At 46.5% G+C, this 13,928-nt stretch overlaps 5 protein-coding genes across 5 annotated transcripts; 3 read left to right on the plus strand and 2 right to left on the minus strand.

The window, feature by feature from the left end:
* Positions 1-3: 3 nt before the first annotated feature.
* On the minus strand, positions 4-3,486 carry N7479_000968 (putative ubiquitin conjugating enzyme; the record flags this gene model as incomplete). Its single annotated transcript, XM_057248666.1, has 2 exons — positions 4-3,257; positions 3,324-3,486. The coding sequence occupies 2 exons, from the start codon at positions 3,484-3,486 to the stop codon at positions 4-6; spliced, it is 3,417 nt and encodes a 1,138-aa protein (XP_057113098.1).
* Positions 3,487-4,968: 1,482 nt separating this feature from the next.
* Positions 4,969-6,732, plus strand: N7479_000969 (uncharacterized protein; the record flags this gene model as incomplete). The annotated part of the gene is made up of 1 exon (XM_057248667.1): positions 4,969-6,732. The coding sequence occupies one exon, from the start codon at positions 4,969-4,971 to the stop codon at positions 6,730-6,732; it is 1,764 nt and encodes a 587-aa protein (XP_057113099.1).
* A 977-nt stretch (positions 6,733-7,709) lies between these two features.
* N7479_000970 (cytochrome c oxidase subunit VIa) lies at positions 7,710-8,487 on the minus strand (the record flags this gene model as incomplete). The annotated part of the gene is made up of 5 exons (XM_057248668.1): positions 7,710-7,755; positions 7,915-7,922; positions 7,982-8,141; positions 8,189-8,213; positions 8,304-8,487. 5 exons carry the CDS (start codon positions 8,485-8,487, stop codon positions 7,710-7,712), a joined length of 423 nt encoding a protein of 140 aa, XP_057113100.1.
* Positions 8,488-8,849: 362 nt separating this feature from the next.
* N7479_000971 (DNA-(apurinic or apyrimidinic site) lyase APN2) lies at positions 8,850-11,100 on the plus strand (the record flags this gene model as incomplete). The annotated part of the gene is made up of 6 exons (XM_057248669.1): positions 8,850-8,877; positions 8,945-8,957; positions 9,010-9,055; positions 9,109-9,202; positions 9,290-10,065; positions 10,117-11,100. 6 exons carry the CDS (start codon positions 8,850-8,852, stop codon positions 11,098-11,100), a joined length of 1,941 nt encoding a protein of 646 aa, XP_057113101.1.
* Positions 11,101-12,589: 1,489 nt separating this feature from the next.
* N7479_000972 (uncharacterized protein) lies at positions 12,590-13,663 on the plus strand (the record flags this gene model as incomplete). Its single annotated transcript, XM_057248670.1, has 2 exons — positions 12,590-12,986; positions 13,035-13,663. 2 exons carry the CDS (start codon positions 12,590-12,592, stop codon positions 13,661-13,663), a joined length of 1,026 nt encoding a protein of 341 aa, XP_057113102.1.
* Between the last annotated feature and the right edge of the window lie 265 nt (positions 13,664-13,928).

The following is a 13,928-nucleotide window of genomic DNA, read 5'->3' on the forward strand; positions in this document are numbered from 1 at the left end:
GAATCACCAGGCAAGTTGTTCAATATCCTTTGAGATTTTCCATCCATGCGTCTTCGCAACTCTTCTGTACGCCTCCACAGCCTCGCCCACTGAATAATCGGTATTTGCGGAATGTAGATTGAGACGCGCGGGTCTTGGATCTGTGTTGGTAAGAGCCATGCGAACCTGCAACAACACACTCTCAATCGAAGCTGTCGGTAGCCAGCCCGAGTGTGTAAGTAGTTCCATGCACATAGAGCCACCGATGGTAACGTGGCCGCCACCTCCAGCAGCGAACTCGAGAAAACGGGGGCGGATGATCCGTACAAGAGGTGGATCCATGGGGAACTGCGGGGGAAAACGGAGCTCTAAGACAATGCTTTTTTGGTTGATGGTTTCGAGGTCTTTTGTTAGTGGGAGGGCTGGCTCAAACGTGTGTAGCTCCACGATCCACTGGTAAACTGTCGTAATCAAACTGTGGTCGATATACCATCCAAGCTCGTGAAGTGGCACTTGCTCCTGGATTTTTATTGTAGCCTGGAGATGACGCTGTAAGACTTTTGTGGCTGAGGTCGTTGCAAACTGGGGCGGAGAAAGTGGAGGCAAAGAGTTGCACTGTAGGGTTCCAGGTTGGAAATTAGTCTCGAGGCCAGTTTCTGGGACGGCTCTTTCTTGCATAATGGGATCTGGAAGAGTTCCGCACATTTCATCGTCGGATAGAAGAATGCTGAGATCCTCCATGGTCGTCTCAATGCTGACATTGTCGTCATTGTCATATTGTTCAGTATTTTCGACTGAATACTTGCGTCTCTTGATGCGTAGCTTAGGTGACGGTGTAAGCTCTGTAAGCCCTGTTTCTCTAGCGGTACGAATAATTTTCTCCCGTTGGCCGCTAAATATCGAAATGGGAATTTTGATCGGCTGTCCGCTGGGACCAAGAGCCGGATAACGCTCATCTTGTTTGTACATAAGGCTTTCATCATGATCGTAAAACGGTGGCTGGGCTTTTGAGCTCGTTGACATACTCCCATACGCAGATCCACCTATTCTCCCTGCCATACCAGGGACGTTGAAATCTTGAAATTTGACAAAAAGATACCTTGGCTGGATCCAATCCAAGTGTTGCACAACGTAGTGTGGGCTGCGGCTCACAAACTTCCGGGGGGCATTGACGACCTCGTTCAGAGAAATCACTGTCGAGAGTTTCAGTCGACTCTCTGGCCACGTAGGCGGAAAATTCGTAGTAGTGTATCCCAATGAGGTATGGAAGTTGTTTGACATGTAAACACCATGACCACAGGCACGGCCATGGATAATTTGCTTGAAGTGAAAACCCTCGCGTAGAATACTATGCCAATTATTCACAGGGCTGCCATGCCAAGCGAATATAGTAGGGTGATTGGGATTCTCGGCCAACGAATTGGAGTTAACCGCGTTGATAAATCGTTGCTCTTTGTCAGCAGCACCTTGAACAAGTCTGAATTGGATGTAGTTACTCATTCCAACTATCTGATGCCGAGGCTCATCGTCATCTTGCTTGATAAGAGATCGATTTGAGGCAACAACCCAGCGTAAAAGATCCAACCCAGCGGGAGGTATGACGTTTTTCCATGACGAAAGAAGCTTGCCCTTTTCGTGACTTCCGATGAACATCTTCATTTCCTCGATACGAGGGAGCATGCCCAATAGACAAGAAATCATCCGCGTTTTTTGTAAGGGTGTTAAATCGTCCAGATCGGTGTCATAAACAATAATGCACACATCCTGGGGGGGAACCCGCAGGTCTCGTGGCTGCAGTTGATGACCCTTCCTAATTGGAAGTGAAATGAGAACATGGTTCGAGGTCTCACCGACCTGCTCAACACGACAATGCCATTCTTCTGTTCCTACGGTCGTAAAAATGAGGACAATCCAATCACCAACTTTGACCGCAGTTGGCTGATTTAACCGAATTTCAAGATTGGCTGCATTCAATTGCGCAGTATGATATGCAGTACTACTTGCAGCTGTTGTAGGGAACAATTTTTCGGGAACACGCAATCGAAGACCAGTCGGGAGGTCTTCAAGGAGCCCCGCTGAGGCCCTCGCGTATGCCAGGCTGGTCAGCAAGTCAACAACAAAGGGTTGGGAGCGGATCTCATGTTCAAGGCTTGGGCCCAGACCCAGCGACATGTATTGATACAGGCACAGCGCGTTGGAGCAGACATACGGCTTCAGTGCCTCGAAGGTATCACCAGTCTTGCAATGACAAACCAAGCAGAACTCTGTGCATTTGATAAAATGCCGCAGAGTAAACTGCATAGCAAGAAGAGGGAAAGACAAATTAGAAATATTGCGATCCAATTCAGTCATATGATCAGCCGTAAGAATATCCGGCGTCGAAGTGGCCCAGGTGTCCGACTGACGGTACTCTTCGGAAGATATCTCGGAGCTAACATAAATCCTACCCTGGTTGGTCTGGAAGAAAAGTTCTGCCCCTGTCCACGAAAACTCATGTTTTAGTCGGAGATTGATGATGCCAAGCAGTCGCTCTCTTAAAAGTAAATTGAGCGATCTTCCAATGAAAAGTGGCCTGACGAGATGACCACACATTGTTTTGTCTGAAGTTGTAATCTTGTCTTTCGCCTGTTGGTCCTGTGGCCCATTTATGGCGTCCATGGCGTGCTGAAAGGATGGCTTGTATGAATTACAGAGGCCAACATGCATCTGAAACTGAGCGTTCTTAGGATCACCTGCTGACTTGATAATTGTTTGGAGATCAAGGTAGGTCGGTCGATAACGGATCAGCAAAACCAGATACTCCGAGGGTCTGATACTCCAGGAATTCATAGCTTCCTCGGAAATTCCAAGCTTATAAATGCGGCAAGATACTGACACAATGATGGTGCCATGCTTCAACCCCAGGTATCCCACCTTGAATCCCGCGTTCTTGACTGCACGAAGGTCACGGCGAATATTTTCTCGTAACTCAGTCTCACTGTGAGTGGATTTGAATATTATGTTTTCATCGGCAGAGTCCCAGTCAGGTTCAGTGTCACTGGCAGCTGACTCATTGTCGTTGAAGTCATGAGTGCCTGGGTCCTCTGCATGAGTGGATGCTGAATCAGGATCAATCATACAGTTGGTGATAATGTTCTCAATTTTGCTCAATAAGTCGTAGATACTCAAGTCATTGAAAAAGGGCACTGCATTTTCCAGGGAGGAGGTGACTGCCTTAGGGCAGTCCTCGGACGATGAGAAGGCCAAAAAGCTATGGCCATTGGGATAATCGTGAGAGTCTGTTTGTACGCCAGCAAAGGATTAGAGCCTTAGAAGATATAATATGAGCCACAGGTGTTTCTTACCAGACACAATGACCTGGAGATCAAGGGTGATGCTTGCCCCAGGCGCTGCGAACGTGAAGCAAATTGATCCATCATACTCCCCTGTTCTGATATCAGAGATACAGGGGAATCGGCCAGGGACCGCTGCATTTGCGAGATCTCGCAAAAAGGCTTTGCGTGGCATGACGTGATTTTACTGTATTGAAAGCTTGAAAATAAGGTGGAAGAAAATAAACAATGAGACGCGAAAGTCAGCGAAGGAGTCAACTCTGGAAGTCAACGAAAGAAACAAGGAAAGAAAAGAAGAAAGAAGGCAGGGAAAGAATGGGGAATACAGATCAGGGAGACAATAGAAAAGGAAAAGAGAAGGAAAATAACAAATGGAAAAGTATCTGGACAACTACGTACATACCAGGCAGCCTCAGGCCCTGGATGTGGGATCGATATGTAGACGGGTAGCCCCACCTTCACTATCTAATCGTTATCTAATCGCGGCGATCAGTCTTGGCATCAGATCCACTATATGTGCATATACAAAAGTACTTCCAGGGTACTACTTGTACATCATGTAGACAGTTATAACTTGAGGTAATATTATAGCCAGGACTTGCAGCAAAAGAAGTGTTATTTTGAGATAATTCTGGTAGATTTTAACGCATAAAAAGACCTAGTTGCTTCCCTCATACCCAAGCGTAAGTTAGAGAAAGGGCTCACTAGTATACTATCTTGTGACCTGAAAAACTCACAAACCATACATAAGCTTAGAACCTGGTCCTTGTAGCTACAATGCTTGGGCAATTTAATAGATGGCAATATATCATCAGGCGAAGCATGACTTTTGTCATGAGAAAGTTTAAAGCAACACTATGGGCTTGAAATTCAATTTTGAAGAAAGAATTCCAAGCTGACGCATATCTGCAAAGGAACTGTGGAATTTTGATGCTATCATCAGCCGACATGTATGCCCATTTCAAAGCAAGTTTTAGAAGCAAGGATACTACATATCCCTTTGCCAATGCAAAACTAGATTTCGAGATGTCCCATATATCATTCTAAACAATGCTATTACAAAACAGATAGATATAAGGATAAAATTGTTAGAACTCCATATTTAGATCAAAGTTTTGAATCGACATATTCGAGCAATGGGTGTGGTCCACGGGTGTTTCCAACTGTGGTGTCTACCCTGCCATGCCAGACCGGCCGAGAAGGGACGAACTTGCTTTTTTTTCGCCAGTAATACCAAGCTTGAATCAGCTGTTAGTATCCATGCAGTTCATAGCCTTTTTAGTATTCATTTGATGTATTCATTTGAAAGAATACCATGTTTACCCTGCTTGGACAACTCAGAGGCAAATCCCGCTGTTGTGGGTTTTGATTCACAGTGAGTAATACGAATACCATAGTCATATTAAACTGATTAAAAATGCCTGTAGTATTTGTAAATATTTGTAAAAGAATACTGTATTTAATTGGCGGGAGATCGGCCTTCAAAGCATTTGCCTCCAAGTTGTCCAAGCAGGGTATTACTCGTGGCGTGCCTACAGTAGCGTCGGCCGAATCGCCTGAAGGTCACGTGATGGAGATAGACAAACAAGACAAACACGCATCAATCACCAAGTACATAGTAAAGGCTTCAATCTCCAACCTTTTTGGTAATTCAATCATGTTGCCTCCTCGAAGCCCCATCAGTCGAATATTGACTCATACTCGAACGACTCAACTACCTCAGATCCCTAGCCCCAACATACATATTCGACCATTCACCCATCGCACACGCCTACTTCTTCTTTCTCCGGCACCAGGTCGCCCTCAGCTGCCCTTCCTATCACCTCTTGCGCCCACCCGTCCACTCTCACCGCTATCAATACATCTTCGCCAGCATTTTGGTCGCTTGATATCTACCGAGAGCCGCGAGCATTACAAGCGAAGGGTATCGCGAGGCGTCAAGATCGCCCTATCAGTGTCTGCCATTCTTGTCTTGTTCTCCGCAATACAGCTCGGCGTCTATCAAGAAGACATCGAGCATTCATGGCCCACTCCACCAGAGTGGTCCTGGAAAAGTCGGTGGTGTCTGCGATCCGCGCAGGCACTACAAAATCCCGAGCAGATTGGTAAGCTGATGACAAATTGGCCCATGGTCGCTGGATATCTTCGTGAGCTGCTGGAGCGGTTGGAGGACCTAGAGGGAGAAGGCAAAGGTCTTATGGAACAAGCTGAAGGTGGATTTCTGGTCGAAGGCGTCGGCCGCACTGGATTCGATGTCTCCGCAAAGAGTGAACCTTGGCGTCGCGGATATTTTCAGGCCCTGATGGGCGCTGCCAAGGCTGCTGAGAACCTCGACGGCTGGCTGACAGATCGCAAGCAGAAGATATCTGCACCTGCGGAATATGTTGTTGGGCCCTCAAATCCTCGGCCAAAGCCCATGCCCGCTGGCCAAAAAAAGATCCCGCAGGAAGAGAACTGTGAGCAGGCATCTCCGTCTCCGGAGCACTTCTACATGAAGCTGTTGACAACCAAGGGCTTTGACACAAGGCAGAAACTTGATGCTGCCTTGGCTTATGCTGATTGGCTTGATTTCAAGGGCTTGGGCCTTACGGCGGGCGATATGTACACGTGGGCCTTTGACATTGCTGCCAGTGGGCTAGAAGGAGATGCAAGCAAGATTGTGGATTTGAAGAACGGCCTTTTGAAGAACCACAGCGGAGACCTTCCTTCAGAGAACATTCTCCGTGTCTCCACGGCCCTTGCCGTCCACAACGCCCGTCAAGGCAATCTTCCAACAGCTTTGTCCCTCTTCACGTCGGTTCTCAAAGCCCGACGCAGCCTCCCTAGGTCATTAGACTCTAATATATCCCCCTATTTCCCGACTCTGCCTACCTCAAACAACGACCCATTCGCTTCCCTCTTCAAAACTCTCAGAAATGTCCTCATCCCCGTGGAGTACCCAAAACCCCTCCCATCAGGCGATGAACCCCCACGCCGTACCACCGCATCCGACTGCGAAGAAGCAGGATTGATGACCTACATAGGCGAGATATTGTACGCCTCCTCATCAAAGGAATCCGGCCTTGCCTGGACGCGTGATGCAGTCGAACTGGCCGAGTCCACGATGCTCGACCTCAGCAATTCAGCCGACCGCGCTGCTCGAACTCGCTGCGCACAGTGCCTGAAGGTTGGGCTAGAGAATTGGAAAACAATGGTCTCTTCCTTTGTTACACATGCTCGACAGGAGGAGCAGGAGAGCAGGGAACAGGCTAAGGGTGCTTGGTTTGGTGGTGAGCGCCGCGCAGAGGCGAAGCGTCTTGATCGTCAACGTTGGGAGGCTGAAGATGCCATTCTAGAGGATCGAATCCGTCGCCTCTTCCCTCTCCTTGAGGTTGAGTCTGGGCTGGATCTCCTCGCTCCAAATAGCTCTTTGTTTGTGTAGTGTTATTATCTACTTGTATACCTGGCCGTTTCGTTTTGTAGGCTTGAGGTTTTAAACAGGTATATATTATATTCGCCACAGCAGTCCATTTTACTGTTCAACCGCAATTCCACGTATATTAAAACCCCTCACGCTATATCAGCCTATAACCCAGAGAGACAAGCAAATCGACTCTGAGAAGTATCGACTACTACTGATACAAGTACGCCTTTCCTATTATTAACTGTGGGCCAACTCGACTACTAGTGTAGTTGTACCACAAAGAGACAAGATATTCTTATTCGGTATGTGGATCTTTGTATAGTCCTTTCTGCGTCCACGGGTGCTTTATGGGCTCAGCCATTCAAAAAGTACCAGACGTTTTTGCTACGTTTTTGCAAAGCTTGACATCCCATTTACTTCATGGCCTGACTTCTAGCTCATTAGATATGTTGCGTGTATCAACCTCATTGTTGAGGCTTTTTATATAGCTTGATGACTGCTACGAATTAGGCTGCAGTAAATAATTTGATCTCCCATGCGCTCTGGTGTATCTTTCTATGGAGTGAAGCACATTATAAGAAATGTATTTTAAACATTCAAAGTACATGATTCTACACCATTCAAAGCACTAGTCGAAAAATGGCCGGTCTTTAAAGATCTTAGTCACAGTATCTACTTATCCGGATGGGCGATTACGATCATCAGCTGATGCAAGCTTGGAAACACATGTGTAGGTTTCGAGACGAGTGGATAAACCAGTGATCCAAAAAGAGACAAAAGAAATAGTAGCAAGAATGAAAGTTGAGTAGTAAATAGTAAGCTTCGCTTCATTCTGTCGGACCTTCAGCTCCCTAAGCTTTTTGACTGTGTTTCAACCCTAGAGCGACAGTGGGGTACATGTACATTAAAAAGCCAGCCCTGGCATGCACTCAATGATTTCCTGGCGGGATTCGAAGGGAGTCTCGAGTATGCGGGAGGATTGAGAGCAAGCTAATTTAGGTGGCCTTGTCCTTGTTGTGGTAGTTGACATCAGAGTTCCAGCTATTCATGAGTTAGTTCTGACTTTCAGTGGGTGACATTGTAGTGAGGGAAGATCAGACAATCCGCTTGGAAGCAGATCATCCAATTAAAAATTGCAGAAACTAGCTGTTCTGCAAGCCAGTGTAAAGTACGTGATGGGCGCGGAAACTCGGAACTCACAAGATGGTCTATTCCAGACATTGATTAGCTCGAGTCTTCAGCACATAGCATAATTGAGTTCACATACCTTATCACCGTCTCCCCAAGGGAAGTTCTTCACGCGGATGTTCTGGTAAGGGTACTCGGTGCGCTCCTCGAGCGGGGGCATGTGCTCCCAGTGCTCCCAGTGCTCGGACCAGAGGTTGTAGGCGTTGAGACCGCCACCAATCAGGCAGGGGATCACGGCACTGTGAAGGAATTAGATTTTTCTCTGCTATTGAGGGCGGAAACATACAAGATGGACAGTTTGCGCCATAGGTCTGTACAATCATCGGGTCAGTAACGGATAGTATCTACAGTCAACGACCATGCGGCAAAAAATTGATTGGGCTCAGTTATGTGGTACATACCACTGGTAGAGGCAGCATGGTGCTTGACGGCAGCTCTCTCGCGGTTGAATTCGTTGTCGACGATCCAAGAAGGCTTGGCCTCGGCGCTGTTGAAACGGCGCTGGATAGTGGAGCGGACCGGAGCGGAACGCATCTGCTGCGAAGCACGCTGGGACAGGCGACCAATATTGCGCTGAGGGAACATGGTGGGTGATGCTCTAAGGAGTTCTTTGGTGGTGGAGGTCAAAAGTGGTGCGATGAGGTCCAAAGCCGCTTTTAGCGCATCCCCGTGATTTCCCGGATTATGTAATGTAAGTAGCCTGATGTCATGAAGCCTAATATACCAGGCAAACACAGGCCCACGCAGGTCACGTGTCTAATTTAGGATATGTATGGACGTCAGGATGCACCCTAGGTATTACCGTATCCGTGACCTAGATTCAACAACTAGAGGAGGGGTCCTGGTCCTTGATTAACTCGGATTTTTTATTTGTAGCATCTCGATCTCTCTCAATCATTTGCATCCTAACAAATACTGCATTGTCCTCTAGTGCACTAGCGTCCAACATGGGATTCCGTATCACCACATGGAATGGTAAGTTATCTGAATTGTCTGTGGCAATGGGAGTGGTAAAATATAACAACGACGCATCACTTTCTAGTTAATGGTATACGGTATGAGAAAACACCGCCAGTTGAACCTGTCCAACACTAATATAGCAATCAGAAACCCGTTCTCCTATGAGCCATGGAGAGGAACGCGCACATTCGAGGTAAGTGTGCATTCTTACATTTCCCGAGTACGCCAAGCTTATTTGGCCCAAAGTCCATGTTTGATATACTGGAGGCGGATATTGTAATTCTCCAAGAAACCAAGATTCAGCGCAAAGACCTACGCGATGACATGGTCTTGGTTTCAGGTTGGGACTGCTATTTTAGTCTTCCTCGAGTCAAAAAAGGCAAGCTATACTCGGATAATGTCTATACAAAACACTAACGGTCTTTAGGATACTCGGGTGTTGTGATTTACACGCGCAATGCCACATGTTCTCCAATAAGGGCAGAAGAGGGCATTACTGGAGTACTTTGCCCACCGAAATCCTCAACATCTTTTTACAGTCTTCCAGAAGATCAGCAAATTGGTGGATATCCAACATCTGGTCAACTTTCCAGGCCCACTATAAAGCCCAAGGGGCCGAACTCGGAAGAGGAGCAAGAGGATTTGAGCTCGGTACCCAATATCAGGATAGATGCACCAACCCTCGACTCCGAAGGACGCTGCGTCATTTTAGAGTTTCCTGCATTTGTCCTCATTGGTGTCTATTGCCCCGCCTATCGAGATGAGAGTCGGGATACCTTCCGGATGGACTTTCTCAATGCCCTAGATTCTCGAATCCGCAACCTGACTGCGATGGGGAAGAAGGTGGTGATCGCTGGGGATATAAATATTTCAAAACAGGGCATTGATGCCGCTCATGGAATCGAGGCCATACGAAAAGGTACGATGACAGAGGAGGAATTTGTATCTAGCCCTTCTCGACGTCTATTCAACCACTTGATATCAGATGGCGTGGTTATTGGCGAACGCGACAAAGGCAGGGAAGATCCTGTCCTTTTCGATGTCTGCAGGTCTTTCAACCCAGATCGTACAGGCATGTATACATGCTGGGATCAAAAGGTCAATGCTCGGCCAGGGAATTACGGCTCAAGGATTGACTATGTGTTGTGCAGCTTGGATATGCAGAACTGGTTCTCTGACTCAAATATTCAAGAGGGATTGATGGTATGGACTTCTCTCGTTTGTGCTGTGGATTATCGATTGACTGCTTTGTAGGGATCGGACCACTGTCCTGTATATGCTGTCATCAAGGAGTCTGTACATCAGCCCGGGGGCGAGGTAAACATACGGGATATTCTCAACCCATTAGGCATGTTTAACTGTGGCAAGCGTCAACAGGAATACTCAAGCGAGTGCACATTGCCCGCTTCAGGGCGTTTGCTCCCCGAATTCGACGTTGACAAGCGCAGAAGCATCAAGGACATGTTCGCTCGTAAACCAACCAGCGTTCCGTCAGAGTCGGTAGAACTAGCCGTTACACTAGACAACATGCCTACGACTCAAACCATAGAATCCACAGTTATGCACACACCCTTGAAATCCACTGACTCGGCCAAAAAGATTTCTACGCCTATCACTGAGAGAAATCAACACGCTCAGACTGTTTCTCGCAAACGCCCACAGCCCCTACACACTAAATCCGCGAAACGCTCCAAGTCCACTGTATCGACGCCTTCCGAGGTCTCTGTGACAGGCCAAAGAACATTGATGGGCTTCTTCAAGCCAAAAACGCTCAATGTATATGAAGCTACTCAGTCATCCATGGCTTTCTCAGGCTCCTTGACATCATCACTCAACGACAGACTATCAGAAATATCACAAGAGAAACGGGAAGCTCCAGTAATCAATTCGCAGCCTCCAGGGTCCCAAGAAGACACCATAAGAAAGGAAGCTGACACTTCTACCGAATGTCCGACGGCCAGCAAGCTCATTGACGACATAACAATTGACCCGATTGTCAGCAAGGAGGATTGGTCAAAGCTTTTTACCAAAAAACCCGTTCCACGGTGTGATGGACACCAAGAGCCGTGCATCAGCTTGACCACGAAGAAACCTGGAATGAATCGCGGCCGCTCCTTTTGGATTTGTCCTCGGCCATTGGGGCCTAGCGGAGAAAAGGAAAAGGGTACGCAATGGCGGTGTCCCACATTCATCTGGGCCAGTGACTGGAACTCACCATTTGCAACGCAAGATCAATAAATCCATGTCCTAGGAAGGGAATATCCCTCGGTAATCAACAAACATGCTGAATATTTCATAGCTGGATATCGATTTTTGATTGCTATAGCTGATATGTATACGCTCATTATAGAGTCAACAGGGTTACTGGATACTGAAAGCTCTGGACAGCTCATGGGCGTACGCATATATGACTATGTCGTAGCTTCCCAAGGTCTCCTCTTGTCCCAACAAAATACGTCTGCCAACAACTCGTACAAGACACTTGGCAATTCAATTTGAGAGGATGCAATGCACCGAAATAGCATGTAATGGACAGTTAATATCAAGAAAGTTTAATGAAGACTTCTAGGTCCTGACACCATGGCTGCCTTGGGTGAACCGTTTGCGGTTTGCGGTTTGCGGTTTGCCATTCCACCCTGGTTGTATTTTCTGATTAGCTATCGGTCTCTATTGTCTCTATTGTCTCTATTGTCTCTATTGTCTCTATTGTCTTGGTTTCTTTTTATTCATTGACCCAAGCTTTGATTGGGTGCCTGCTTCTTTGTTTAATTTCTTTGTTTAATTTGCCCATATGCCATATGATTGTTTGCATACTTTGTTTGCCTTTTTTTTGCTATAGGAACATGAATTTTAAAGTAAAGATACACCTTGGGTAGATACCTTATTGACACTCTGGTAAATGGAATTGGATACTTGGGCTTCCTCCCATATCAATCATATATATAGTTTTGATAATTATTTCACAAAACTAAGATTCTCTATATATATAAAAAAAAAACCGGCTTAGTACATGCTTTAAGCTAGGTATGTATATACCATGTATTTTGTGCAAATTAATTTTGTTATATTTTAAGGTTTAAGTAGCTGCGGGCACTAGCCCCCGGATCTACAGTGCCACGTGGAGAAATTGGGAAGATCCACTAACCCGTTGCCTATGTACATATGTACATAGATACCTAAGGTATCTAGGTACATACATGCATATGTTGTAGCACAGAGCTAGCACGGATAGAAATCATATATTAAAAATCTATCATGATATATAAAATATTATATTAATCATTAAACATGGAAGCAATGTGTTCACTAAGCAATACGATCCGTATGGCCAAAGGTATCTAACATGTACGACCTGGTTATCAAAATAGTACTTGATGTCAATGTGACTTTTTGCCTAGTCTTATCCCTCTATAATTAACTTTCTTTGTTCTACTGGTACTATTCCCTATAAAGAAGTCTCTCCTGGGATAAGACCTTGTGATTGGTGTTGCTGCGCAAACAAAGAAATCACCTACTTCCTCACCCACCTCGTCCCCTACCTCGTCTGCCATCAATTTACGGCCAGTATTTATGTTTACTTTCCCCCTCGTTTATTCTTTTCCTCCTTCTTCTCTCTTCTCTCTCTACCTCATTTTCTTTTTTTCCCCTTTCACCAACACCTAAGATCCCAACTCTTTATCTCTTCACTTATTCTCTTTACTTTGAACATTTACTTGCATTGCTCAACATGTCTACTGCTCGTGGTGTTCCAATTCCCCCGGGATACGGTCCTGCTCACCTTGAGATGCTTTTGTTTCGGTACATTGAAACCTTGCCCTTCCAGCATGCCCTTAGGGTCCTGGGACGTTGGCCAGAGGATTCTCCTGTGGGACAGTATGCACACAGCATCCTACGTGAGCTTCCTGCAAACTACTTCCAGCAGCCCCGACTCTTGCCTACCGGACCGCGCTTTGTTTATGCAAATGGCGTGCTGGAGCTAAAGCGTATCGACCAAGCTCTTCCTATGCAGGAACTCCACCCCGACTCTACTACCGGATGCGTTGGAGAAGTGATGCAGGATGTGCTCCCGTCCCCATTGGAGCAACGTCGCCTGCGTCCGCTTAATTCTTTTATGATCTTCCGCAGTAAGTAGCATCTTTCTTGTTATCAATTCACTTCTGACAGTGTTATAGGTTTTTGCGCTCCAATGTTCCCTGGGGTCCCTCAGAAGGTAAAGTCGGTTGCCATCAGTGAATTGTGGCAAGACGACACCTTGAAGCCTCACTGGACTGTCCTCGCCAAGGCCTACACCATTATCCGTGATCATTTCAATGTCGACACTCCTTCGCTCCCTGAGTTCGTTGAGCTTTGCCTGCCTTTGATTGGGATTGTGTCTGCCAATAACTATCTCGCCCTGGCTGGCTGGAATGTGCAGCCCCATGGACATGACGGCCTCGCTTTGCAGAAGATCGCCGTGTCATGTTTGGCTAACTTCAACCCTCCCATTATCTCTGTTCATGAAGTCGTGCAGCACTGCATCGACAACAACTACGCTCAAGTGCGTGATGAGGAATGGAATAAGCACATCCTCTCAAATGGAGATGTGTTCGCGGTGGAGCCAGCCTTTGAGGGCACAATCCATGAGCCTCAGAACTGGGTATTTGACAACGTTCCTCAGTGGCCAATTGAAGAGTTTGAGGTTGAAGAAATGTACTCTTCTCTTGACACCGAGTGCGACCATGGACTTCCTATCATCTATGACCCAGAAAACGTCGACTCTTTCACTACTACTATGGCCAGCCTGGGTGAACTCTACACATAGAGTTCTCCAGTGTCTGCTCCCTATGGATTCTTCTCGATTCGGTTCAGCGATACCTGACGTGGCCTGGTCAACAATTTTACTACGTCTTTTACCTCCTTTCGCGAACCGGTTGCCCATGAGGATACAACTATCATTTTCACCAATCAGATGGACATTTTTCTTTTCGACTACAGCTCAGAACGATGCCCCCAAAAAAAACTTGAAAACAAAAAACTTCAAAAAAAAAAAGTTCATTTCGATCGAGGATTTCCTGCATTTCCTCGAT

Source organism: Penicillium vulpinum (assembly GCF_028829585.1).
Source record: "Penicillium vulpinum strain IBT 29486 chromosome Unknown utg000001l_segment0_segment0, whole genome shotgun sequence".
Classification (NCBI taxonomy): domain Eukaryota; kingdom Fungi; phylum Ascomycota; class Eurotiomycetes; order Eurotiales; family Aspergillaceae; genus Penicillium; species Penicillium vulpinum.